At 42.0% G+C, this 26,346-nt stretch overlaps 1 protein-coding gene across 2 annotated transcripts in view; it reads right to left on the reverse strand.

Moving 5' to 3' along the window:
* The window catches only part of LOC146205697 (uncharacterized), a 63,564-nt gene that overhangs the window by 15,829 nt on the left and 21,389 nt on the right, over positions 1–26,346 (reverse strand). The window contains exons 2-6 of one of the 2 annotated variants that reach the window (XM_084590358.1): positions 18,427–18,726; positions 15,156–15,383; positions 12,760–13,366; positions 5,285–5,690; positions 488–669 (exon numbers count right to left, since the gene is read on the reverse strand). In XM_084590358.1, coding sequence (XP_084446484.1) covers positions 488–669; positions 5,285–5,690; positions 12,760–13,366; positions 15,156–15,383; positions 18,427–18,690 — 1,687 coding nt within the window. In that variant the 5' untranslated portion in view covers positions 18,691–18,726. Of the gene's footprint in view, positions 1–487; positions 670–5,284; positions 5,691–12,759; positions 13,370–15,155; positions 15,384–18,426; positions 18,727–26,346 lie in introns of both variants that reach the window. The other variant, XM_084590357.1, reaches the window with a different exon arrangement.

A 26,346-nucleotide genomic window follows, 5' to 3' on the forward strand; every position in this document is an offset into this window, starting at 1 on the left:
TTGAGACGCGATTTCGAGTTAACGAAGCTTTAATGTACTACTCTTGCCACTTGTTTTGCTTGGTGTTTCTCCTAAAATTGCTTGTATTAAGTCTCTCGAATGCATGTAGGCAAAATAAACCAAACAGGAAGGTTTCAGGTATATGGAATATCATTTGCGCCATTGGAAGACAAAAACCTCGATGCAACAAAGTTCACGATATAACTAAGTTTTTTCCGGAAACTACAACGTCGTTATATTGAGGTTCAACATTTACATTAAGTTCTCTAGATAGTAAGCTTTCTGTTACACTACAAAAACAAGATCGTTCCAAATTATTTCCTGCTTTTATCAAAACTTCAATAAGGTGCCTATCCACAGCTGTTTAGGCAGCTGTCCAGCAAGCCTTTGCACACGGTTTTGAAAACTCTTAGGCATCTTCTAGACAGTCAATTTTTCACAAATAAAAGAAGCTGAAATGAGAAGAAATAATTTGGCCAATACTTACGTCCCACTTGAGGCTTCGAATTGGAACTGCAAGCACTGGTGCCATTGGTCACCGAACATCCACAAGGCTCAATTTTGCACTTATCCACTGGCTGCGAAATGGATGGGTGTGGAGCTCGCACAGGAAATGGTGGATACAGGGAGCAACCCATGCGTGACTTGTCGTTCAAGCTCGAGCTTAAGCTGAAAAACAAAAATTCCACTTTTCACAAACTATATATATGCTAGTATATGGCATGGTCACACAACAGTTTAAATGAATATCAGTTCCTTATGATACTCTCAAACTGCCAAGCAGCCTGACAAGACTTACTCTAAACATCAATAAATACCATGCTTAATGCAATGGGGCAGATGGAAGCTAACGAGAAGGGTTCTACTTAAGTTGCGGACAATGCAGAGAGCTATGGAACGGAAAATGGTAGGTGTAACATTAAGAAAGTGGGTCAGAGAAATAACTCGAGTTAATGACATTCTAGTCGAAATCAAGAAGAAAAAATGGGCTTGGACAGGGCATGTAGTGCAAAGAGAAGATAACCGATGGTTGCTTACTGTAATAAATTGTATTCCAAGGGAAGGAAAGTGGAGCAGGAGACGCCAGAAAGTTAGGTGGGCGGATGAGGTGAAGAAGTTTGCAGGGATCAAGTGGATGCAGCTGGCACAGGACCGGGTTAATTGGAAGAATATGGAAGAGGCCTTCGCCATGATGATGATGAATTTATAGCCTTTGTTAGAAATATGCAACACACCTGTGCTGTTCTGGGTTTGTGCTGCACCGTTCATCCTGTATAATCAGTGCTCTAAATCTCTCAATGGTGTGATGAATTCTTGTAGGGCTTCCAGTGGCACAGAATCCCACTACCCCCCTAAAAGGCAAACCACTTGGACTGAATATTAAAAACAGTGCCTTATACAAACACTTCATGTAAAACTTATTGCCACCTTGATGTCCCAAAGCTAAGCATTATACTCAACAGCTGACTGGAAAGCAGGTGGCGAAATGCAGTTATGACAGTTCTTCAGGCATGAACAAAAGTTCTCTTATGCCTTGTACAGTGTGCCCTGTGCCAGAGCCCTACTACACACCTAGTAGACAAACCCCTAGTATGATAAATTTCTGACAAAGGTTGCACCGAATACGCAGACTTTAAGCAAAACTTGCAGCCCTGTAGACACTCCAAGTCCCCCACGCTCAGCAGCTGAACAGCAGTCAGTTGGGGAAACGGTTATGTGGTGTTGGAGGCCATGTGCTTTTGCATAAAGTATGGTGTGCCACATATAATTTTCGCGGCTCTAAACATTTAGCACTTGTGTGTTGTAAGAAAAGTATGAAACCACTAAAATGCTTTCCTTCAACAGTACTCATGAAGAAGTAAGGATGCACCAATTATAAAATGTGCACAAAGACAAGTACAAGACAAGGCAGTTACTACAATGTTTTGAGAGCATTTCAAGCCAAACTGCACTTTATAAAACGTTTTAACAAGAATACGATAAGGAAGTCTGCTGCAAGTTAACAGTGTTTATGGCCCTATTTTTTTTTATCCTGGTCCAGGGCAAGGAACGTTTTATGTAAGTTTCTCTGCACGCGTGCCAAAACAAAAATGCAATAAAAAAAGGGCAAGAGCCACTAGCAGATGACGAGATGCCCATCACTCACCTGTGAACAAGAACGACAGACTAATGAAATGCAATTCACAGAAACGTCACTGCCAAGTCCTGGGTGCCAGCATAATCATTAAGAATAAAGAGGTTGGCTTTGCAAAAAGAGAGCATGAAAGGGCTTTGATTTGAACTTTCCCGGCCTTATACGATTCTAATATTTTGTAGGGTAGATCAAAACAGAGCGATCTATGCACTGGGCTCATTTATTTGAAATGGCTAAATCTGGGCAAGGCCCCTTAAGGGTGGCATGGGGCCCAACTCCCAAGAACAGCTCACATGTGGACATGTGGACATGTGGCACAGCCACAGAAGGCTCCGAGAAGCAGTTTTGTATTTCTGTACATTTTATGAACAAAACATTAAATTGGTGACATTTAAGCTCTGCCTTTAAGGGCATAACATGACAGCATTAATGGCACCCATCTGCAGTTCCCCTTGCAGATCCTCATTCATGTACGTGCACTCTGCTAATCACTTAATCTACAATGCCTTAATTGCGTCTCTATTACCTCACACATACTTGTTAGCAAAAAAATTACGAGACACTTTGGCGACTAAAGTGGTGAAAGGCGAAAGCCTAGGTGCCACATTCTGCTATGCATTTGTTGTGAATGTGGCGGTGAATGACGCTTCGAGTAAAGAGGGTGAATACTGTTTCGCATTCCTTCCTTCCTGTACGGCGTGGTACATGTGTACGCGGAGAATTGTGGCAGATACTGTGCCTTTTCTATCCTGTAAATCAATTTCAAACGCCACTGATGCCTGCTATACTAACGCCTCCTAGACTACTGGGTCTGTTTCTGTTTGCTGTGCAGTGCTGCGTTCGAGGAAGCAGCAAATTAAAGGGTGCATGGACACCTGGACCAGATGCGCGGTGGGGTCAGCTTCGTATATGTATAAATCGCCTTGTGATGTCCTGACCTGTCTTGATGGTACATTGCGCACCCCTTGTCGAACACAACCAGCATTTCATTGAACGCATTAAAGTTCACTGGCGTTCTACAATTTGCCTACAGGACAGGAAAGGCGCTGTATCTGTCACTCGCGGAATCTCGCTATCATTCTCACTGTAGACAACGGGAATTATGAAGAGAGTTTCACGATCCGGGGCGTGGCACAGTGGTAAAGTGCTGGGCTGGGGATCCAAGGGATGGAGGTTCAATTCCCCGGCGGAAGACAAGTTTTATTAATAAATTTTTTAGGTACCAGAGCTGCCGCTAAAGCGTGACACTTTTGCTGACAACAACGAGCCATTAAAGGCTTTCGCCTTAATGATCACAAGCTACCACCTTATGTGAGAGATGACCTGAGAGATATAAAGCACCACTTTAACCAAGTCATACAAACATCCATCCGTAGCCTAGGGACAGCGTGTCTGACTCTGGATCCTAGGTTAATCAATTATATAGAGTTTTATGGTGCAAAAGAGACTACAGCTATGATGCGCCAAAGGGTTGAATTGTTTAGTAACTAAAGTTTCTTTAAAAAGCACCAGCTTGTTTGAGAAATATACACAAAAAATCAATAAGTGCTTGTTCCTCTAAAAGCAGCAGTAGATGTAGTGGGATGTTTCGGTTAATGGTTTATGATTTATGGGGTTTAACAGCTCAATGCGACTCAGGCTAATGAGAGACGCCATAGTGGAGGGCTGCAGAAATTCCAACCACCTGGGGTTCTTTAACCTGCACTGACATCACACAGAACATGGGCATCTCACTTTTCACCTCCATCGAAAAGCGACCACCGTGGCTGGAGTTTGATCCAGCATGCTTGGATGCAGCATTCAAGCCCCTAACCACTGCACCACCAAGGCGGGGCTTGTAATGGGATGTGTTCATCGTAAAATGTTGTAAAATGTATTTTTTTCTTAACTCTCATGTTTTGTACAAGAAATAAAAAGTGGTTTAAGTTTCCCAAAAAGGATTGCCTTGTTTTGTCAGTAAGACGTTGTGTGTAAGCTTTGCACGTCCAATAGGCTAATAAAATTACTTCTTAAAACATTCCTGATGCCTACATGACTTCCACTCTCCTGAAATGGGCTTAACAGAACTTAATTTACTGTTTACCTGATCTCTCTATGCAGCCTGCTATTTATCTCACGATTCACTGTTTATAACCTTCAAACAATCCCTTTGTGGCATGTTTACTTGTTTTGATTACTCAAGTCGGCCTTATGCAGCAGGTGAACCTGCTTTCTCATTACTACTCTCAATCCCAACATGGCTAGTGACCCAGCAGAATCGTGCATTAAATTTCGACTAACTACGCCATGTATGATACTTCCTATTGAAGGTTTTTAAGCATTTCTTGGTCGCAGTGCTGTAAGCATACTCAAGGAATCAGTGTAGATAACATTATTTTTTTTATTATTTTGCTATCTGCTCTACAGCCACACATACAGCATGGCACTCTGGAGTAAAAACCAACGCGCACTTCAGCAGGTTTATCATTTTCTCACTATGCCTTGACTATTGCATTTTCAGCATGCATTTCTGTTTTTTAGCCATAAGTATAAAATTTAGTGTAAGAGTCACATTTTTCTTTCAGGATGAATAAGTGTTCTCATAGTATGTTCTCCTGTGGCATTTGCATTTTGTAAAAATGTGTCGGTGTAAAGTCATACGTCGTAAGGAGGCTATCATGGTCGCATAGAGTCATCTCCCAGAACAATTTTCGACTGACCATCTAGTACGATTAACTCTTTGCATTGATCTTCAGAGCACAGTTCCCAATAAAATGTGGCTTTTTCTAAAATAATGTTTTGGATGGGCACTTGGTGACAATGGAATAGCAGATAGGTTTCGGGATGGAACGGATTTTTACTATGTGCCTATCCCTATGGCTCTGTGTCAGGATCCAAGAGCCCTGGTGAGTTATATTCCCATCTAACCTGCCTGTTTCAAAGGAGCTACCAGGGTTGGCAACTCAGTCATGGTATGCACCATTACGATGTCACATAACCCACCGATCAGTCAGTGCCTGGCCATGTCACCTGCCAACTATAACCTACCAGAGGCATGCTAACAATGTTTCACTCCCAACGCCAATGCCAAATTTTCTTCTATAGAATGAGAACTTTAATGCCAACACATTAAAAAAAGCCCTGAACACTGGAACTTGTAACAGCACTCACTGGTTTTCCTTCACATGGCGCTCCAGGGCAATCGAGTCCTCCCCCGCAAAGTGGCACTTGTTGCACAGATGCTTCCCGTGAACCTTCAACACGTGCGTGTTCAGGCGCTCTGACCGGGCTGCCTTGTACTCGCAGAAGGGGCAGGAGAATGGCTTGATGTGCGTGTTGAGATGCCGCCGCAAACACCAGCCATCCACACCACGCCAGGGGCAGTAGGCACAGGCAAACGTTTTCGCCGCCGCCGTTCCACTTGCAGCAGTCGCTGCTGCCTTGGTCGAACCCCCTCGCTTTCCTTTTGCTGCCGTTTCTTGAGGCAGTGGAGTAGGGCAGCCCATAGCCTTGGGGCCACCGCCACTGCACACTGCAGGCACACCACCGGCATGGAAACCCCAGGCCTGTGCACCGCCTGCATGGACTCCACCCATCAATGCACTGTCATGGCACCTCCATCCACATTCAGTGACTACAAACATTTAATCTTCGCTGCCTTGTAGAGCAGCATCACAAATTCAGAAGACAAGCAGATGGACAGGGAATGAGACTGAGACCCTCAGTCTTAAATAAAGGAATAAAATATTCTGAATTAGCCAGCTAGGACACACATAACTGTTAGAGATGCGGCCCTGTTTTTGCAATGGCAAAGCGGTTTTTCCCAGTTCCAGTCCATGAATGCTAAATCCACCCTATCTGCATTTCAATATTTAGGAGAAAAGAATCATGGAGACACTGAAATAATCATAAAAGAAGAATGCGACAGCATTAGATGCAACATTACTACTACAGGTAAGTTTCTGTCACTGCAGTGCAATGTGCTCATTGTTGCTTTCTTTTCAAAATTTGTTTAGCTCTTATATAGTAGGGTGTGGACTAAATCCAATGACTTAAGGTTGTTTTTACAGTGTGGTATGCACAGGCAGCGCTGATTCTGGCTCCAGTCCAACCTGATATGCAGACCTGTCTAGATGCGTCTGCACAAAACCAAGCACAGCCACCAACTGCTGCCATGCTCATCACCGTTCTCAGCTATGCCACAGATCGGTGCATCTGCTAACTGCAAGCACACATAGATTCGGCCATGCTGTGGTCTCGCATCACACGCACATGGCCATGTCATGCACTCTTGTGACATCAACCTCTTTACCAACCAGGAAATCTTAACCCCACCGAGTTTTTCTGCACACGTGGGTTCTACTATAACTGAGAAGGTGAGACAGGTCTGCACACTCAAAAGTCCCTTATAAACTGTGACTGTCCGCTGCTTAATGCATCTGTCAGTATCAGAACAGAATTTGTTTAATAAACTTGAGGGGTGCATGTGTCAGTAGCAACACAGAATTTGTTTATTAAAGGGACACTAAAGACACCCAAATATGCTATCAAAATCTAATAAACGGCATTTCGTGACATTGTTGCCGCACATCTGGCAGCAAAAAAATCAAATTACTGCTGAGATATTGTGATAAGAAGTTTTTTTTTGTTCCCGCCGGCCGAATTCAAACTCCTACTACGTAGTAGGGCAGAATGACGCACATTATGATGCAAGAGGAGACTCCCTGATTGCTGGCGAGCCGGCGCGGCCCGCGCTGTCGACAGGTTAGCATCCCTCCTGGGGCCATCATGGCAACAACGTACTCGCAATCGACCATCAGCTCACAATAAGTGACGGCCAGAGCCAAAATAAATAAAACGTTGAAGAGAGTAATTTACCGAGCCATGGCCCCTTAAAGGAAGAAAAAAACAGAGCGCTAGTAATGCATAATACTTTGCGTGTTTCTCAAGCTTTTGCGCTCCTTCTTGCACTGCGTATAAACAAACCGAGCCCTCGGTCATCGCAACGCTTCCCGAAATGTTTACATACAAATAAGATTTAGTTACCAACAAAATAGTGTCCTCGCTGCTGCGCTTGCCAGTTCTGAAGCTTCTTCGCACTTTTTTCCTTGAAGGTTTGTGCTACAGCTCTGTGTTCAGCGAAAATTATGTCCACAGTAGCAGAGCATAACCGAAGAGCCAGCGCCCCTAAATTTGCCAGCACTGTGAAATTCCACATGTTAAAATGGTTCCAGTGCACAATATAGCGCGCATAGGCATCCAGAACATTAGCTGCAAGTCGTGAGAGCAGGCATCATGCTCCGATGGTCAAAAAGTTGCAATTTTTAGACCGGCAGCAATGGCCTGTACACCTCGAAACATGAAGTTCCATTTTAAATATGGCCGTAACATAATATGTAGAAATATTAACAGTCTTCTTATGTCTCGGCGTGGCCAAGTGGTTAGCGCGGAACGTTACGAAGCAAGCAGTAGTAAGTTCGAATCCCGCTGGTGGTGTCGCTTACTTTTTTTTTTACAAAATGATTTTTTTTAACCTTTTTTAATGTATTTGTGGTGCTTCATTGTTTTTTAGTTTTTACTTTTTATCCGAGGCCCTTTTTTCACTGGGTGACCACCGCAATAGGCAAGGATGCAATAGGGGAACAATGACATTTGGAATAAGATCGACGCTCTCCTTGGTATGAGCGGCAGTTAAGTATACCCCTTTTGTTTACGATGCCTGCAAATAGCACATTGAAGCTCTTGTTGCCACAGTGCGTGGGTCAGATGTGCCATGATTTAGGTGAACAATTGAATGATAATGCGGATTTCCTTCAGCACATATGCGTAGCTGCAGTCGAGCGGTCAGGTCAGAGTTAACGGGAGCTCGCAATTGAAGCGGTGACGGCGGCGATATGTTGATTCAGAAGTGTAAACGAAGGAGCGTGTCGGCAGCAGCAGATTTTGCTCGCTCGCGCCTCCAAAAGCTCAAATGTGATCGAGCCAGGTGCATCTGCTGCTCCAAGCTCGTATTTCAGACGCTGCAGGTCCAAAATGAAACTATCTGAGTATGCACGAAGTGCCTAAGCCGGAACAACCGAAACTGAAGTGGGTGTCTGTGGCGCCTCTAAGTATATTCTTGTATTTGCCTTGCAACGTTTACGTTGTCGTTTCGCCGTCATTTACGTATGACAAACGCATGTTATCATATTTGAGACAAAACCTACTACCGCATTCAAACGGGCAACGTAATTCGCATTTGTCAGCGTCCGGGATCCCTAGCGCATCACGTGATTTGTAGTTGCGAGTCTCGGCCATTTCGGCTGTGGCGGCGATACCTGTATTTCTGTTCCTCCTCTTTACTACCTTATAACAGCTCTGTTTTCAGTAAGAGTGAATTTTTTGTAGTCAGGAATTGGCATTCTATCGATGCAAGCCCAACTTCATTTTTCTCTTAAGTATCCCTTTAAACTTGAGAGTGTCATGATAGGTGTTCTATATAAAACCAAGCATAAAGACTGCAATATGCTCCTGAATGATCTTGAACCTGTTTTTATGCACCAAAAAGAAATGAACAAAAAGGCAATTATCATCAACAATACTAACATTAACGTTAGGCGCCAGCCATAGCAAACACCCGGACCTGTTACATTCATATGGATTTATGAACCTTATACCGACTCTGATATGAATTACGGATGTTAGCTTAAAATGACTCAAATACGTGTTTCGCAATTTTTTGCCAACTTTTATTCTTGCAAGAGCATATGACACAACTATGGCAAATCGCCTGGCCATTGCTTTATTTATAAGAGGTATAAAATAGCCATAAAATTTCTTATAGCATTTGTGCATTTGTGAAGAAAATCGAATGCCAGAAATATGCACTTATGCTCTCAAACCAGAAGATTTTTATGAAATGGGTGGAAAGGAACACAGGCTCAATCTTGTCAGCAGAATTAAAGCTGTGCTAAATGACTGTAGCAATACACAGAAAAAAAATGCGCTATATACACATCCAATATGCCCTTGATGTCAGAAGCTATACTAAACTTGATGAAAGCATGCGATCACTGTTAGACAAAAAACTGAAACAAAAAATAAACCAGAAACTATAAGAAACAGAACTCTATACAAAATTCCTAGAAACAAAGCTGTTGTTTCAATGCGTACACAGAAAAAAACTATTTCAGAAAGACAAATTCATGCTCAGCAATTCTAACTACGGGCCACGGTGAACTCTATAATTAGGCCACAGGCATCAAACCAGACACTTCGCAAGTTGGCCTTATCCACAGATAAACATCTCATCAGATCAGTTGAACAAACACTTTTGCTGAGTGCACACAGACCTACTTTTAAAAACCTCCTCTGCCCGACTATCATGAATTAACTTTCAGCTTCATAGAAATAAACTGTGACAAAGTAATCAGCACATTTAATTTAATGGATGCTAGTAAGGCCATGGGCCTAGACGGTGTTCTGGTAACAGTATGTTCTAGCAACTACCTTAGCCTCACTATTTAATAAATTATTCCTGTCCAGCCCCTACCCTCCTAACATAAGGCTTCCAAAGGTGGTTCCCTATTTATGAAAGTAGGAGTCCTAATCAGCTTAAAAACTATAGGCTCATCTCGGTCCTTAGCTGTATCAACATTCCTCAAAAACGTACTGGCTCATAATATTACTCAGTTCCTAGCAAAAAATAATATTCTACCATCACCCTAGCATGGTTTCTAAAAATTTTGATCAACAACCCCGGCTGTGCTCTCTGTGAGTGACATAATGAAGCACTCAACAATAAAAATATTTCGACAGGTGTGTTCCAGCATATTGAAGAAAACATTTGAAAGTGCTAATTTCAATATTTTCTGTACAAGACTAGAATGACTGAGGTTAGAGGTTTGCCACCAGACTTCTTCAGGAGTTATTTGAATGGAAGACAGCAGTGTGCTGTTATCCATAAACACACACAGAGTTTGTCCTAATTCTTGACATATTCCACATGACTGTGCTAAGGCCCATACTCTTCACACTTAAAAAAAAAAAAAATACAATCTACCCAATTGCCTAGGTAATACCCATGCCATTTATGCATGCAGACAACACCTCACCATTGGTTATCGCCAAATCCACTGTGACAGCCACACATATTTTTAAACTTAGAACTCTTTTAAAAGCACCACGATAAATGGTTTACAACAAGTACTTTCTCCAAATATAACCCTAACTAAATATGTTACCTTTACATCCCCCTATAAAAGATGCCGAAATACTTCCTCTGGAATTCTGATAGGAGGTAACAACACAGAATTTTGCCACTTCAGTGCATTGTTACAAGCTGCTTGAACTGGAATCCACCCCTTCAGAAATTGTGCAACAAATTTTTTTTATGCGTATTTTATTTTAAGCTCGGTGGCATTTCAAAATATACATGCTACAAACGTAATTTATACGGTCACGGTTAACCTACTGTGTAGAATCTTGGAGGTTCACTTACAAAACTTATACTGAGCCTGTTTGAGCACTTACAGAAGGGAGCAGTAACAAAAATGAATTGCATTGGCCCCCATATGCCTTCTTGCTTTTGTTTCTGAGTAACCAAATAACCCCAGTATTCCTACTCCGAGATTTTTGTGTTATGCTACACATACTAATAGTCTAGTCTTCACACACATTTCATACAGTCACAACTATTAGTCACTTGGCATCCCAGGGAAAATTTCTTGTCTCTACATCTTGCAGTGACGATGGAGGCGTAAAAGTGTGTAATAGGATTCCTTGTACCACCTTAGCAATGATTAACCCTATTTTGAATTTTAAACATTGAGAGGAAAAAGTTTTTAAGACTTTGTCCTCTCGAAAGTAATCACCTGAAGTACAATGCCTACTGCTTTCAGCTTCTCTCTTATCTCCACCCTTTTTATCTTCATTATTAGCTTTGCTACTTAAACTTACGAATAACTGTTGCAGAGACATGTGCTTCAGAGCCTGTGTGTACTTTTGTAATTTATAACAATTTGCTTTTACTTGTATCTTAACATTTTCGTACCATTTGTATCATTTTGCTCGTATGTAGCAAAACAATCTCAGCCTGTCCTCAAATTCTTTGCTTTTATCACATGGATCCATAACTAGCCTCTGGCTAGGAATCTAAACACTGATGTGCATATACTGTAGTAAAGAAGTGAATATAATAAAGATTTGAATTAAATTAATGCCTTTGCAATAGCAATAGTGCCAAAATTGGATGTTCTCAAGCATAACCTGGTCTCTCAAACAAAAGAATACTTGCGAATGGAAACACATTTCTGCCAAGTTATATTGGGTTGGTTAACAAGCTAAGCTCAAATCCAAGGTTTCGTCAAGTGTGCACCTGCATGCTTCCAAAAAAGGACTCATAGCAGGATGTGTGGAGCGAACAACGCCATCGCCATGCTAATGCAGATAGAGTAATGTAGTGCTACAAGATATGGATTGAATACTGCTCTCGCTCGGAAGAAAATGGGAGCTTACACCTATGCCTAGCCTCGGGGCAGCCAGCCAAATCGTCATCACCACCAAGCAAAAGGGACCTTCATGTGTGTGTGTCCATAGGAGTGCATATAGTCATCAGCGAAAGTTTTTAGAGAAACAAAACAGCATGGACCTACAGAATGCATAGATGGATGATATGCTTATTTTATTGTTGAAATACATTTTTTTTTTTTAAGATGAAATGAACCCCAAAAATGCTTTGTTGTGGCAAGAAATTTTTTCCGTTGCTCTCTATGGCAAGGTGACGAAGGGAACTGGTATTATTTTGTTGAAGCGAAAATTTCAGTGAAGTGGTGACCGTTGTAACGGTGTGCAACTGTCTACCTGCACTATTTTAATCCTCCCGGCTCTTCCTCCTCCACTGCTCATGCAATGCATAATGTCATAATGTGCCCCACAACAGTGACATAGATCTGCTACCAGGATGGCCCTGCAGCAGCTTATTGTTATAAAATGCACACCATAATCTCCGAAGCTAGCCCACATCACTAACACTGTGGTACCTTCCATTGGTCAGCTGCAGGTCAAGTATATATATATGTGTGTGAAGGACTAGCAGGCCTAGCATGAAATTAAAATGCTTAGATTTGCTCAGATACTGCCCACGCTCAGATCATACCGTACATAAAAAAAGAATTCCACTAAAGTATTACGTAACACCTCAGCAACACAGGAAGTTTCAATGCTCACAGACTTGACGGGCACTGGACGTATCATTTACCTAGTTTGCTGTGTTCAGTGCCATGTGAAGCATTTCATGCACATTCTTCAACTGCCACTGATATTTCTCAGTGGGCAGGGGCATGTGTAAATGGCCCCTGAACGGTTCAAAGGCAATTGCACTCAATGGGCATCGCAAATGCGAGCCCCTACCTCCCCCACCTTACTGAAAACTTTATAAGGCATAAAGCCCAAAAATGAAAGACCCAATAAACATAAAACAAAGCTCAGTGAAGAGAAGTGGATGTTGGTATGTTCCTACCAAATCTAAAAAAAAAGAGTGAGAAATTATTTCGCATCCAAATGAACGGCTATCTTAAGATAAGAATGATAAGAATCAGCCTTAAAAAGGTTGTGCCTGACAGTGACCAGTGCAGTACTGCTATGATATCATGCAGAAAGATGCTGACCTGCGGGGCAACCATTAGCAGGCACAGGCAGAGCCCTGGAACAATCCGCTGGGCTTCCAGTGCAGTTGGACGGCTGGGGCAGGCGAGCCGTTGCTGCGGCATGTGCCACCCACTGGCCATTGTTGTTGTGATGGTGGCCAGTGGCTGAAGAAGGCCCATGGGTCGCATGAGATGCTGAGCGTGGTGGATGGCGCCGGATCAGGCCAATGTCATATGGATGGTTCTTGTGGATGCGCAGAAAGTGCTTCTTGACGTGGTCGGCTCGGTTGAACAGCTTGAAGCAGACGTAACAGTGGAAAGGCTTGTCATCCTTGTGGATGTTCTCGTGTCGGTGGTACAGGTCTCTGCGGTCAGTGGCATATGGGCAGCGAGGACACACATAGCGCTTATCTACAGCTGGAGTGGCAGGTGCTGCAGTCAGTCCCGCACCTCCAGAGGCCTCTGCCAAATTCTTTAGGTTCTGCAGCAGCCCCATGATTTCATCAAGCAAGGGCTGGTCACGCCACAGGGACGCCGGTGCATTCTGGATGCCATGCACTTTGCCCAAGTGCAGGCGAACACACCGAGACCAGGCACTGCTATACGGGCACTCCGGACACTGGAACACCTGCTGTTCACATAACCACACAAGAGCTACTCATTGTAGGCAGCTACAACAATGAAAGACATTGGAAGAGTAGACACTTTTCCTGTTATTCTGCTTCATTATATAATATGCCATACTCACAGGCAGATCCTAAAATAGTGCTGGCCCAGCACAACATAACCCACTGATGAACTCAGATTTAGACGAGAATGGAACTTGGACAGAACTATTACACCATTCAGATCCTGAATGCATTGGAAGGTGTTTCAAGAATCGACCCATACAAATACCCAAACAAGTACACCATGATTACTGAAATTTTTTTAATTACTGCTACATACACACATGATTGCATTTAGAAAAAAGTAACACGCTCCATTTGCTTACATCCACATCTGGACATATATTTTAACACCAATTTGAAAGCTGCATTACTAATCTGCTCTCCAATTAAAGCCAACATTATTCTAAATGTCTGCACTGCTTTAACAATTCACAACCACTGTGCACTAATGAATCCAAGTGTTAGCTGTACCAGTGAGAAATAAAAATTGAGACCACAGAACGCTACAAGTCCCCAATCACCTAGAAACACTTCAGGCGATTGTTTTAAGTGGCTATGCCAAAATAAACTATTTTCTGCAAACGGGTGTCCTGCAGACATTTGTTGCCACCAGCTCATTTCGGAACTTTCAAACCTTAAGCCTCTCTGCTCACTAACAAGAGTCTACCCAGGCAAAAAAAAAAAAAGACTCACTTTCCACTGGATTACGGATGTGTGAGATACAAATTGATCATTTCAACCCCTAGAATAAAAGCCCAATTTCACTGCATGTAACCTGGTTCTGCATAGTTCCCAGGAGTGACATAGGCAACTCAACATTTTTAGCCAACCACTCAAGTTATTTGAGCTTGAGCAGTGACCATCACAAGGTTACATACCAAGTGTCCTAGCTGAACGTAGCCAAGGTTTTAAAAAAAAGACACCATCCTCCAGTGAGACCAAATGAGGGCTGTTGAGAGTTACTAAAATTTGATAATTACTAAAGTTAATTAGCTAGCTCTTGATTATTGGCTTCAGGAACAAAGGGTGAATATAGAAGTTGTAGATAATCTTGAAAAAAGCTGAATGGAATGTCTGTACTAAACTTTACCTCAACTTAGAAAGCAGGCAAAAAAAAGCTTCCATATGTGACATATGTGCTACTTCAGCATCGCAAAGAACGAAACCCATTATTCTCTGAAGCACTACCCAATCGGGCTTTGCGTGTGCACTGGGCGAGAGAGATATGAGCCAGCAGCAAGTCATGCGACAGTTTTCTTTGAAGTATGAAAGAGTACCGAACAAGGGTTGAAGGGGAGCTTCAGTTTGCAACTAAATGTAACATGCATTTCAAATGATTGACTTCATGTGAAGACTAGCAATGAAATTCTTCCAATGCATGTAAAAAATACATTTAGTTCTAAAATTAAACTATTTTTAGTACTAATTTGTACTCACATTTTTTAAATTTACTTATTAGCAATGTTTTCACCAGCTCACAAAGCCCAGGCATACAATGTAACACTGGCCGAAACTACAGGATACTCAACAAATATGCTACTATTTAGCAGCAGCAAGGACATTGATAAGAAAGATGACAGTGACAACAATGACAAGGATTAAGTGAATGGCCTAAAGAAATGATAAGTTAATTCACTGGAGTTGAAAATTTCAGTGAACAGGTAAAATGACATTTTACACATTCCGTGATGCATAATTTCAAAATAAATTCATGCTTATTTCATGAACATAAAATTGATGGCTTGCCTTGGCATTAACATGTGTTCCCAAGTAGTGCTCGGCAATTCTTGATAGAAATCCCAATGTGTTGCATGCAACACAGCGGAACATCTTAGTCGCCGGATTGTAGGCAGCCACTGGTGAGCCATCCCAGCTGAATTTTTCTTGGCCTTGCACCCAGCCATCATTGGATGATGTCCCTGGATCACGTTTTGTCTTGCGTTCAGATTTTGCTGAAGTTCCCGAGCTGGGAACCTGTAAATATACACGAAACACATGAATACCTTGTTGCTTCACTGCAAAGCTTGCCCTATGTCCCAATCATATAGCGACCATCTAGAGCAGCTCAAGAGCTGTTCAAGAGAACACTGAAGGAAGCCATTAAACAATACATGCGAGGCCTTAGTCTCGTTTATTATTCATTATTCGTGCACATCTTTGGTTATATACACTGGTACTAAAAAAGATTAGTAAGTCACCTGTGGTTTCAGAGAGACAATTAGGGCAAAATGGCATGCTTCAGTAGAGTTATCACCGAGATTAATGCATGTGGCTTACAAAATTCAGTAAATGTCCACAATGACGTGGTGCCAACACATTCTTTGAAGTGCTAGCTAAGCAGGCAAATTTAATTTCATAAGAGATGGAGGTGCTCTCAGTAACCAAGAAAACATAAATTGCAAAACACAATCAGCATAGTTCATTGGCAAATTCTTTGATGCATGGTAACAGCTGGCTTACTCTTCCTGCAAAAGTTCAACCAGTCAGCAATTTTCTTCCCTGTATGTTACAATTGCAGCACAGCATCTTATGCAGCAGAAAGCAGCTATGTGAAATCAGTTATGTTCCATTTGGGAAATTTTCCCTTTCCTCAAATTATTTTGGCTTGGTTTAGTTTATGGGGTTTATGGTTTCAAACCAACTCAGGACTCCGGATAATCAAAAAATTCGAAAGGTAAATTATGGCAAAAAAAATCTGCAGAGTTTCAGAAACCAAAATGATGAAGCCATCAAGCTTCTGTAGGAAAAAATTGGTCTGAAACAGTGAATATTGAGTCTGAAGTAACTTTTGATTATGGCATGCCAAAAACACAACATCACATTGCACTGTTTAACATTACGACCAGATGAAGACAGTATTCATGTTCTATTTTGCTGGTTTCTGTTTCAGCCCCCAAACAATGGCTATGAGATCATAAATATGAATGAAATGTAGAAATGAAATTAGAAAATGAGAAAAGAAAAGTGCAATCATAGTCGCTGCTGCATCCTTTTAATTCACTCTCTTACACTGGCCAGCCCAAAAAGTGAAACGACAGCGGGTAAACACATTATTTTGCAGTTCTCACAGGCCTCAGATGACCGCTGTCACAGCCATCATTTTGTTTCTGTAACCAAAACTACATATGGGACGAAAACATAATTATAAATGTTCTACTATGAACAGGAGAATTCCATACAGTGATCCAAGTTTAGTCTCAAACACAATAAGAAAGAAAAAAGCATGCAACAATAATTTACCGTCTCTATACCTTTATGGCCAAAATGTTGGACATAGCACACAATTTGAGAGGCTGGGCAAGATGTATGACATTGAAACTGCTGAACTAAACACCATGAGTGTCGCTAAATATTTTCACTCTGGGACTCATTCAACTAGTTCCATTAAGCCAACAAAGGCTTTTACATGTGCAATAAGTTCAGAGCAAGCAGAGCGTTGCAAATGAATGTGAAAATGCAAAAATATGCTAAAAATTATAAAAATTATAAACTTTCTGGCATTAGAGCCATTCGCTCTCAGCAGAGGCTGGCTAGTTCCAAAAAAAGTGAAAACAAGAGGCAGGCTGCTAGCAGTATAAATTCTGCAAAACTGCAAGTAATTTCCCAAGGAAAGCATGTAGGCTTTATGCAAGAAAAGCAACTATTCACAAACAGCTCTGCTAGTAATGACAAACCCTTGATGTGGAAAGCTTAAGCAGGACATATATGCTGAACAACCACATTAGCAGCTCCAAAATGTCATATGCAATGCAATGACCCCAAAAATTCAAATAATTGTGAAAAAATAGTGAAAAAATAGTTTTGTTTCCTAATTCTGAGCATCCTCCGTGGTTAATCACCAGAATTTAATAAAATTTTTATGATTCACTTTATCCAAATGTCAGAATGTTGCATGAATAAAACACTTAAATATATTTGAATATTTTTTTTTTTTTTTTGAAAAGATAGTCTGATATGAGACTTCCCCTTTTTCACAGGAGAATATTGTAATATTGTGGGAGCTAACTTTTCATTTTTTATTTTTATGAAAAGTGTGTTATGAGCATTTTAATTTTTCATTCAAATACCACTAATTTTTTCATTTCTGCATGCCCATATGCTCTTGTACTGGTACGTGATGTATAATATATTTCTTTTGTTTCTAATGTAGTATGTTTCCATTACTCCTTTTTACCACCACTACCACCTTTTTCGCCTTGTAAAGTTGCGAAATAAAGATAATTTGATTGATTGATTGATTGATTGATTGATTGATTGATTGATTGATTGATTGATTGATTGATTGATTGATTGATTGATTGATTGATTGATTGAATGAAGCCCACATAATATTCAAAATGGCCCATGACAACACCATTTGAACCATGTACTTCTTTTACTTTTTGTGAAAAAAAAAAATAAGAGAGGTTCGGCATAGTTTTCTACAAGGAAATTTCTCACTTGAAATGGGAAGGGACACCTCCCGCCCCATAAATTCACCCCTGAATCAGGCTACCTTGAATCAGGCAATAAAGAAGCAAGTATCAAGGAAGAGGTATCTCGTAGCGTGCAGAAGCAAAAGAAAAGATGTTCTCGCAGCTGGTAAAGCTATACATCCAGGTATCAAAGAAGGCACGGTGAGCCTTCCAGTGGCTTTGTGTTTTAAGGATAGTGAAAGCCAAGTAAACCCAGCTGTGGTAGAGGTAGGCACAGGATAACCAGATTTTTGGTCGTGTAAAAGCAAAATGAAAGAATTGCGCGAACCATCACAGAGGTCAAAATATTACAACTCAAACTTGGAAAATATCTTAGAAAGGGGTGGAATAAAACAAATTTCAATGTAAAAAAAAAAGGGGGGCCAGTATAAAATAAAACAATACCGTTACTTAAAGTTACAAGGCAAGATGGCACTCGCTACTGCCTGAATTCAAAGAGGATGCCAATAATAAACACACCTATATAATTAAAGCAACCCTACATACTAATCCCCATTCCCAAGCAAGCCCCTTCTCAAAATAAAGACTAATCCATTCATTACCCTGGAATGTTGCTGTTGCTGCGGTTGCTGTTGCGGCTGCGGCTGCTGTGGCTGCTGTGGCTGTGAGAGATGAGCTTTTTTGGCACAGTCATCGGTTGCCGGCAACGGTGGTGCAAGAGGTGGGAACAGTGGGTAGGGAGGCAAAAAGTGGGAGGCCGAGCCTCGACTAGCTTGTAACAAGGCGCTCACGTGCTTGCCCACATTCTGGTTGGTGTAAATGCCCTCTAAGCAGCTGAAAGCTGCATTCAGAGTGCCCTTGTCCATGCTGGGTCATTCTCGTCCAGTTCCTGCTGGGTAATCCTGAAAGGGAAACAAAACATTTATGCATTTCAGTCATTCATGCACTCTGTCCAATGAGAAGGATGAAAATATGAGTGCGAAACAGAAGCGGAGAGAAGAGGGGGCAAGAAAACAGTGGGAAAGGAAGGTGGTTCCCATTTGCCCCCAGTCACAGGCATATCTCATAAAGCACAAGACTCTTAAGCTTTGTCTTTCTTTCCACCACGTTGCCGCCAGCTGCAGATAAATGTGCCTTTGAATACAAGCCAGTATTTGCAGCTGTCACAAACATTTTGCTGCCTTTATTTCCTCAGCATAAATACAACCACAAAATTAGTTCTTGAGGTTCCAAATGGTTTTATCACTCCCAAGTGGAACCAACTGGAGCCACTCGGAACCAACAGGAGCTTCCAATCTGAAGCAATCCAGAAAACCATTTGGAAGCTCCAATTAGTTCTTGAGGTTACAACTGGTTTTATCACTCCCAAGTAGAACCATTCGGAACCAACAGAAGCTTCCAATTGAAACATAGAAAACCAACGGATGCTCCCACTGATTCCAGTTGGTCCCAAGAAAAAATTCCAATTAGAAAGCCCAAGTGGAAGACAATGATGCCCTTGACTGAGATCTGTCTATATACAGTCGTGCCCCGTTAATATGACCCCTGTTAATATGCACAACCCGAATGATGGACAGTTTTTCTGCGGATGAGACTTTTTCAATGTATTTATGCCTCGTTAATATGGAAACTCGCCGTCTGGACAATGAACAGGGGAAGAATGCACCCGGCCCACTTGGGCCCATGTATTTTTGTCTCGTTAGTATGGGCAGGGCTTAAAAAAAGCAAGAGTGCTAACGCAACTTAAAGAAGGGTGCGCCGCCCGCGAACCTACGCGACAGCCGATACGGCCGGATGCCTGAACGAATCCTGTGGGGTTGGAAAGGACCAAAGTGCGCGTATTGCCGTTCTAGGGTACGCCGTTCTAGGGAGAAAGGGCGTGGGGGGGGGGCGAGCGCAGCGCAAAAGCGGAGAGGAACGTACACAGCAAACCCATAGAGAAAGAGATTCTCTTTCTCTATGGCAAACCGAGGGTCAGCTAAGTAAGAAAAACCCTGAAAATGGGGAACCGGGAGATTTTTTCTTGGTGCGGCGGAAGTGCCACAACGAGAGGCCGCAGTCAGGAAAACAGCAACATGTGGTTGCAATAAATTCTGCTGTACGTGAACAGAGAGGCCGGTAAAAGCGTAAAAAAGCAATGCCAGGAAGAAAGAAAAGTGCCTAAAATGGCAGCGGGAACTGAAGTTCTTCTTTCCCAAAGCAAAATGTGCGTTCCATGAAGCCGTTAACGCTTTTCGGTCAGCGTTAAAGGGAGAACACTGGCCAAAATATGTCATGAGATTATGGTGGAGATGAAAAGATCTTGCCTCATATAGTACAGATCGAGCCCTACAATATCAAAGAAAAGAGGCTTTACAATTTTAATTTGCCATTGAAAATCGCATAAAAACAACCGAGGCGCTATCTAGCGGAGAAACCCTAGTACTTTCAGTGTAGCCCACCACGTGACTACATGTCAGCAAAATATCGCTGATTTTCGTAACTGCACATTGTTCTTTTTTCTTCTAGGAGTGCTTGCCATAATTTATTATATTTTGCACTCTCTCCAGTGCGTCCTTAAATAAAAACCACCCCTGCTTTCGCACCGCGAGATGTGCTTTCAGGTTTCGCCACTAGATGGCGCCACAACGTTTGCAATTTCGTGAATGAAGCAATGACAGTGCCTACTAAAACTTTCGTCGACGAGGGCGTGCGTTATTGTTCCGTAACAGCATTGAGTGTGAAGCTTAAAATGACGTTACTCTACGCAAAAATGTCTGATTACTGTCTGGAGAGTGAAAATTATATTTGTTTTCGGTGCGTCTTTTTTGACGACCACCAGTCATCATCGCGGTCGCTGCTCATGGTTTCCAGCATCGGACTACATAAAAAACGGGCCATGCATTGATCGAAAAATTCCCGGTAAAAATTTTCTACAGCGTTTTTAACAAAACCGTTATTGAATCGAACATTTTAGACATCAATCTCCACTGTGGCAAAAAAATAAAATCGAGACCTAAATTCCAGTGTTCTGTCCCTTTAAGCATAGAGTTCCTTACACTACCTAGAGGGAAAGCTGAGGGCGCTGCACTTCAGCCACCATGGGCGCGCTAAGAATCATGGGCCGGTGTGCTACTTGTTGCGGGACAGTCGGTTTTTCTCGGGTACGTGGAGTGGCGTTACTGCGATGTTTCTTTTTTGTCATCATCATCATCTGAAGGTGCGTACATAGACCGCGAAAGCCATAGTAGCGAAGGCGCTAAAGCAGACGTCGTCAATAAATAGTTTCTGTTTCCCGAAATTCCACTAAAAACTTTCTTAAGTGATTGTACAGCCATAAATATTTTCATAGCATTTTTTTATTTCAAAGTTTGCCTATTAAGTGCGAAATATTGGTATTTGTGCTGCTCAAAACTAAGCCAATAGGAGAAAGAGTCATCGCTTATATTGGATAAATCTCACACTGGCATTCTGTTTCTCTCTCTATTTGTAATTTATAGTCACAATATTAAATCTTAGGACATTATTTACGGTAGAACAACGTTTATCTTTGCATTAGTTTTGGCCAAAAGTTGTAGTTCTGCACTCGGTAGCTCTCCGGCCCATGATGCTTTGAGCGCCCATGGTGGCTGAACTGGCGTCTGAAAACTCCATGTAAACTCCCATAGACGGCAGCACAGCTTTCCCTCTAGGTAAGAGTAAGAAACTCTATGCCTTTAAGACACACTCCCAAAGTAGAGCAGAGCGACAAAAGAAAGGCGACGAGCACACAACCGGGACCGGGCGTCCCGTCCTGGACGCGCTGCGGCGCTACCCTCTCAAGTTCCTGGTTTTCGTCCCTGTAGGCTGCCGAACTGCTACGTTTCGCACCCCAAGGTCCGCATGTCGGCTTCGCTTTGAGTCAACGATGCGAACTTGACAAGGTCTGAGTTCTTCGTAGTCAGCTAGCCGTCGTGTATTTCATAGGAACACATAGAAACGGCTCCAGGAAGATGGGACGTTCGATAGCCTTCTGCAAGGTTAACTAGGCAAAAAAGCCTGTAACCCTCAACTTGAGTCTGGCTTTTGGCACGGCGGGAGTTAAACGCAAAAGAACAGAGCTGAACGTAAGCGCTAAGCAAGAAATATGTGCATACAAGCGGCAAAAGCCATCTCAGTCAATCCAAGCCGCCAGGGACTGGGCCCCAAGTTAAACTAGGCTTCAGCCTCGTCAGGTCGACGGTAACATCGATACTACAGGACTCCGATAAATGGCTCAACGTCGGCACCGCAGCGTCAGCCAGTCAGACAGCGCCCAGCACAGTTTGAATATCCGCGCGAATGGTGCTGTCGTGAGCGACGAAATGCTTCAAGAGAAGGCTCGCTGCCTCGGCAACATTATAGGTACGTACCGTTCCTTCTGCGTCTTGATAGGTTTTATCTGTGATGACTTGCGGAATGCTTTATTCAGTAAAACGATGATGTTTACTGAGAAAAATTATCCTACGCACTGTCTAGGCGTAACTACTCAAGAGGATGGCTGACAAGTTTTAAAAGTAGACGGATTCATAGAGAAGGGGGTAGTATCGACAGCTCGGCTTTTTTTTCGAGGGGAATCTCAAGCAGCCACTTAGCGGCTACTTAGCTCAGTGACGAGGCCATTTTGGAAGTGGCGGTGTGTAGGCAATCGAACGCTGATTCATCTCACAAAGCCCACCATCACGCGTGTCATGGTGCGCGCGCGAGTCGCTTCAGACCATGACCGATTTCCGGTCGTGCTTCAGATTTCACTACAATTATTAGAGGACAACGATGACAAGGATAATGCACTCAAAATTGTTGGTGTTCTGTCAAATTTTGAGTCCAATGCACACTTATGTACAAAAGCAGTCATTAATTACAATTTTTTTTTCTCAATAAGAGTCTTTTCGTTTTTATTCATGACTATTATTGGATGACTCGCTTATGGACAGTTTTGGTCGGAGACCAATGTGCCCATATTAACGAGGCACGACTGTATTACTCACTATAAAATGAAAAGTGATTATAATTTAGCAGCTTAATCCTGCTTTTTATCATTTCTGTCTGCCCAGTGGGAGTGATTAGATAAGATCTTTTTGCTTAATGGGCAAGCGTCTGGTCTCAGTCTCCTGAATATAAGCCAGTGCAAAAGTCCGTTCTGTAGAAGGTGTCACAGCTAAACGGCCATTTTTTTTTTTTTTATCCGAGTTTTCTTTCGACTTCATATCAAAGTTACTATTAGAATTTATGTAAAGTGCCAACTAGTATTTTCTCCATTGTGCCTGCTTGGCTGACTAGACGACATTAATATTTTAAACAAAGACCTAAAATGCCCAGATATGAAAAGTTGTCAAGATCCATGAAAGCAGTGCGACCTAGGTGCTTCCGACAAAGTAGCCTTAGTGAGGAGCTTCTTACATAGCTAAAATTCAAGACTGCGACGATTAAAAAACGAAATGCCCTCATGCTTCGTGCACCCAAATTTGCCGCAATTATAGTGCTCTCAGCAGCAGTTTGGTAAAGTGCTGCCAGATTTGGGACTATAGCGCTGCTCACTGTGCTGGTAGCTAGAGAAAAGTTAGCGGCTGCAGCGCTGTAATCTGGAAGAGCTTTGATTGTGACACACTCATGTAAATGTAGAATGCTGTCACGTGATATTTCTTCACACAAAAAAAGAGACTTAAACCGAAGATGTGATTTGGTGAATAATTTCGTGGTGCACCAAAAAATGCACCATGGACACAGCTGAGCCTCACAGAATGGCGCTTTAGGCTGCTTATCCAGAAAATCATGAGGCCATTTTTTGGGGGAATTACTGAGTACTGTGTGTTTTTCATTCTTATAACTTAACATGCTCTTCGACTTGAACTATTCCGAAATCTCACGACATAATGGGACACAACACTGGCCAAAATATGCCATGAGATTATGATGGAAATGAAAAGATGTTGCCTCATATAATATAGATCGAGTACTACAATATCAAAGAAAAGAGGCTATACAATTTTAATTTGCCATTGAAAATTGCATAAAAATAACTGAGGCGCCATCTTGAGGAGAAACCCTATTACTATCACTCTAATAACCCACGTGACTACATGTCTGCAAAATATCACTGATTTTCTCAAGTGAACACTGATTTTTTTTTTTTTTTTTTATTCTAGGAGTGCCTGTCATATTTTGTTATATTTGGCACACTCTACAAAGCGTCCTTAAATAAAAACCACTCTACCCTTCCTTTTGCATTGTGAGTGGCATGGTTTCAGCTTTTGTCACTAGAAGACACCTGTGCCATCTAGTGACAATTCTGTGGATGAAATGGTAATAGTGCCCACTAAAGCTTTAGCCAACGAGACATGCCGCTACAGCCTTGTGTGTGGAAACTGAAAAGGATGCTACTCTACGCTAAAAATGTCTAATTACTGTCTGGAAAGTGATATTTACATTTGTCTTTGGTAGTATTTTTTGTCGGCCACCAGCCGTCATCGATATCGCTGCTCATGGTTTCCAGCATCGAGCTACATAAAAAGGGCACATGCACTGATCGAAAAATTCTCGGTAAAAATTTTTTCCGATATGGAATCGAACACTTTAGAGAGCAATCTCTCCATCACACCGAAAAAAATTCGATGCAGGAATTCCAGTGCTCTGTCCCTTAACTTTGCGGCCTTTCTTTCTTTTGTGAAACAAAAAGTGCTACACTAAGGCTACCTCACTAAAAGCACCTGGGTCTGGCTGTTTTCACACTGCTCCATAAATTTCGTATTCACATGCATGTTTAAAAAGTGTACTAATTATTCAATCTAATGTGCAATCCAAGTAGGCAGACCTAAAAAAAAAAAGAAACTTGCCGATACTTTACATAAATCCTAACAACACTCACTACAATTCAAATCTGAAGAGCACTTGGGCTTTTTTCCTAATTTAGTCCATTATAGCTGGGACAACCTGTGTTAGCATGTTCCTTGTGTGATGCATACATGTTTGTCTAGCTTGATTTCCAGAAAGGCGTATTAATATTCTCATACTTTGAATTCCCTTGTAAAAAGTTGGCATAAAGCCTCCCAGCAGTCCTAGGAAAAAAGCCAATTGGTTCCAAATTGGTTCCTTTTATTCAACAGGTGAGCCATTTGGTCTGGTTGGATGGCCAATTATTTCGAAACTGAAGCACCAGTTGGGCTCAAATGGTTGCGCCCAATAGATGTTTCTCCATAAAATGGCTTCAGGTGGATGTTTTCCACTCATTGTTTTTTCTCACTGAGGTCCGACAGCACTGGAATGCTACATTATATTAAAACATAATAATAATTCATTCCTACGAAATAATATTCGCCAAAGAAAGTGATTGGAACTCAACCCTCTAAAATTTCTATGTCTGCCGAATTTCAAAATAAAAACAGACAACTCCAACCCCTAGATATGCAATGAAGACAGAACCCGAGGTGGTTGGAAACAATCCAGGGCCCTCCACTATACAGCAATTCTTCCTTTCTTAATCTACCCTTTCCCTAAGGTGCAGTTGGCTAGGCAGTTACTGCCCCTTTCCTTTCCACCAATTGAATTATAATCTACATGCCAAACTAAAAGGAATAATTGCTTCACTAACAAAACTGTTTAAGGAGCTTATATATAAAGAGCAGTCTGAAAAAAAAATTTTTTGCAGTTTTATTTGTTCAGAACAGCTTTGCAGGAAATTGTGTCTGCCAGTGCTAAGAGTTTATTCCTACAAATATTTTTTTCTATTCGAACTCTTTATCTTTAGAAATTTCTGAAAGTGCTAGCTCAAACACTCAGTAGTGATGGTCTCAGTCGCAGATCGGTTTGGACACATCCTAGTGATGCATCGTGGATGCTTGGATTGCTGTGTGCATCCTGTGGTCACTGGATGACATCACCCATTTTTCTTGCAGTGCACCAGCTGATGACACACTTTCCTAGCAATCTCTTGGGCACCAATGCCACCGGCTTTTTGCCTAATGGGAGAAGTAAAGCTATTGCAAGAATACGCATGCACTCTTTGCTTTCGCGAAACTCAACCTCCTTACTTGGTCAAATATTTGGGGGAAACCCCCAAGGTGGAGTAGATTTCTAATAAGAGAGGAATTACTCATTGTCATCCACCCGAGCGCAGCCATAAGGCTACAAAGGAAAGCTATACAGCTTTCTCAGAAACTTCGTAGTTAAAGAAAAATTCGTCCTGAGCCGTATGGCTGCGCTCGGGTGGATGACAATGAGTAATTACTCCCTTATTAGAAACCTCATTACTTGCGGTGGCTGCCAATGAAAATACAATAAACCGTGAAGATTCCCAAAGTAATCTTTAAAAATGTTTTTGGACACGACGTAAATCATGCTTTGATAAAACCACCACATATTTGTGCTTCAGTGACCCCATCACTGTTGCAACAAGCCCGAAGCAAGCGGACTAGATGTTTAAAGACTGTTCCACATATTCCAGCGGTGGCAAAGCGGCAAGCGACCACAAAATTGCCTGAAAGGCACTTCATGCAACGTTTGACTCCTACTACACTCTACAACAAGTT

The sequence above is a fragment of the Amblyomma maculatum genome, chromosome 1, assembly GCF_055883805.1.
Source record: "Amblyomma maculatum isolate TAMU_Amacu chromosome 1, ASM5588380v1, whole genome shotgun sequence".
Lineage (NCBI taxonomy): Eukaryota > Metazoa > Arthropoda > Arachnida > Ixodida > Ixodidae > Amblyomma > Amblyomma maculatum.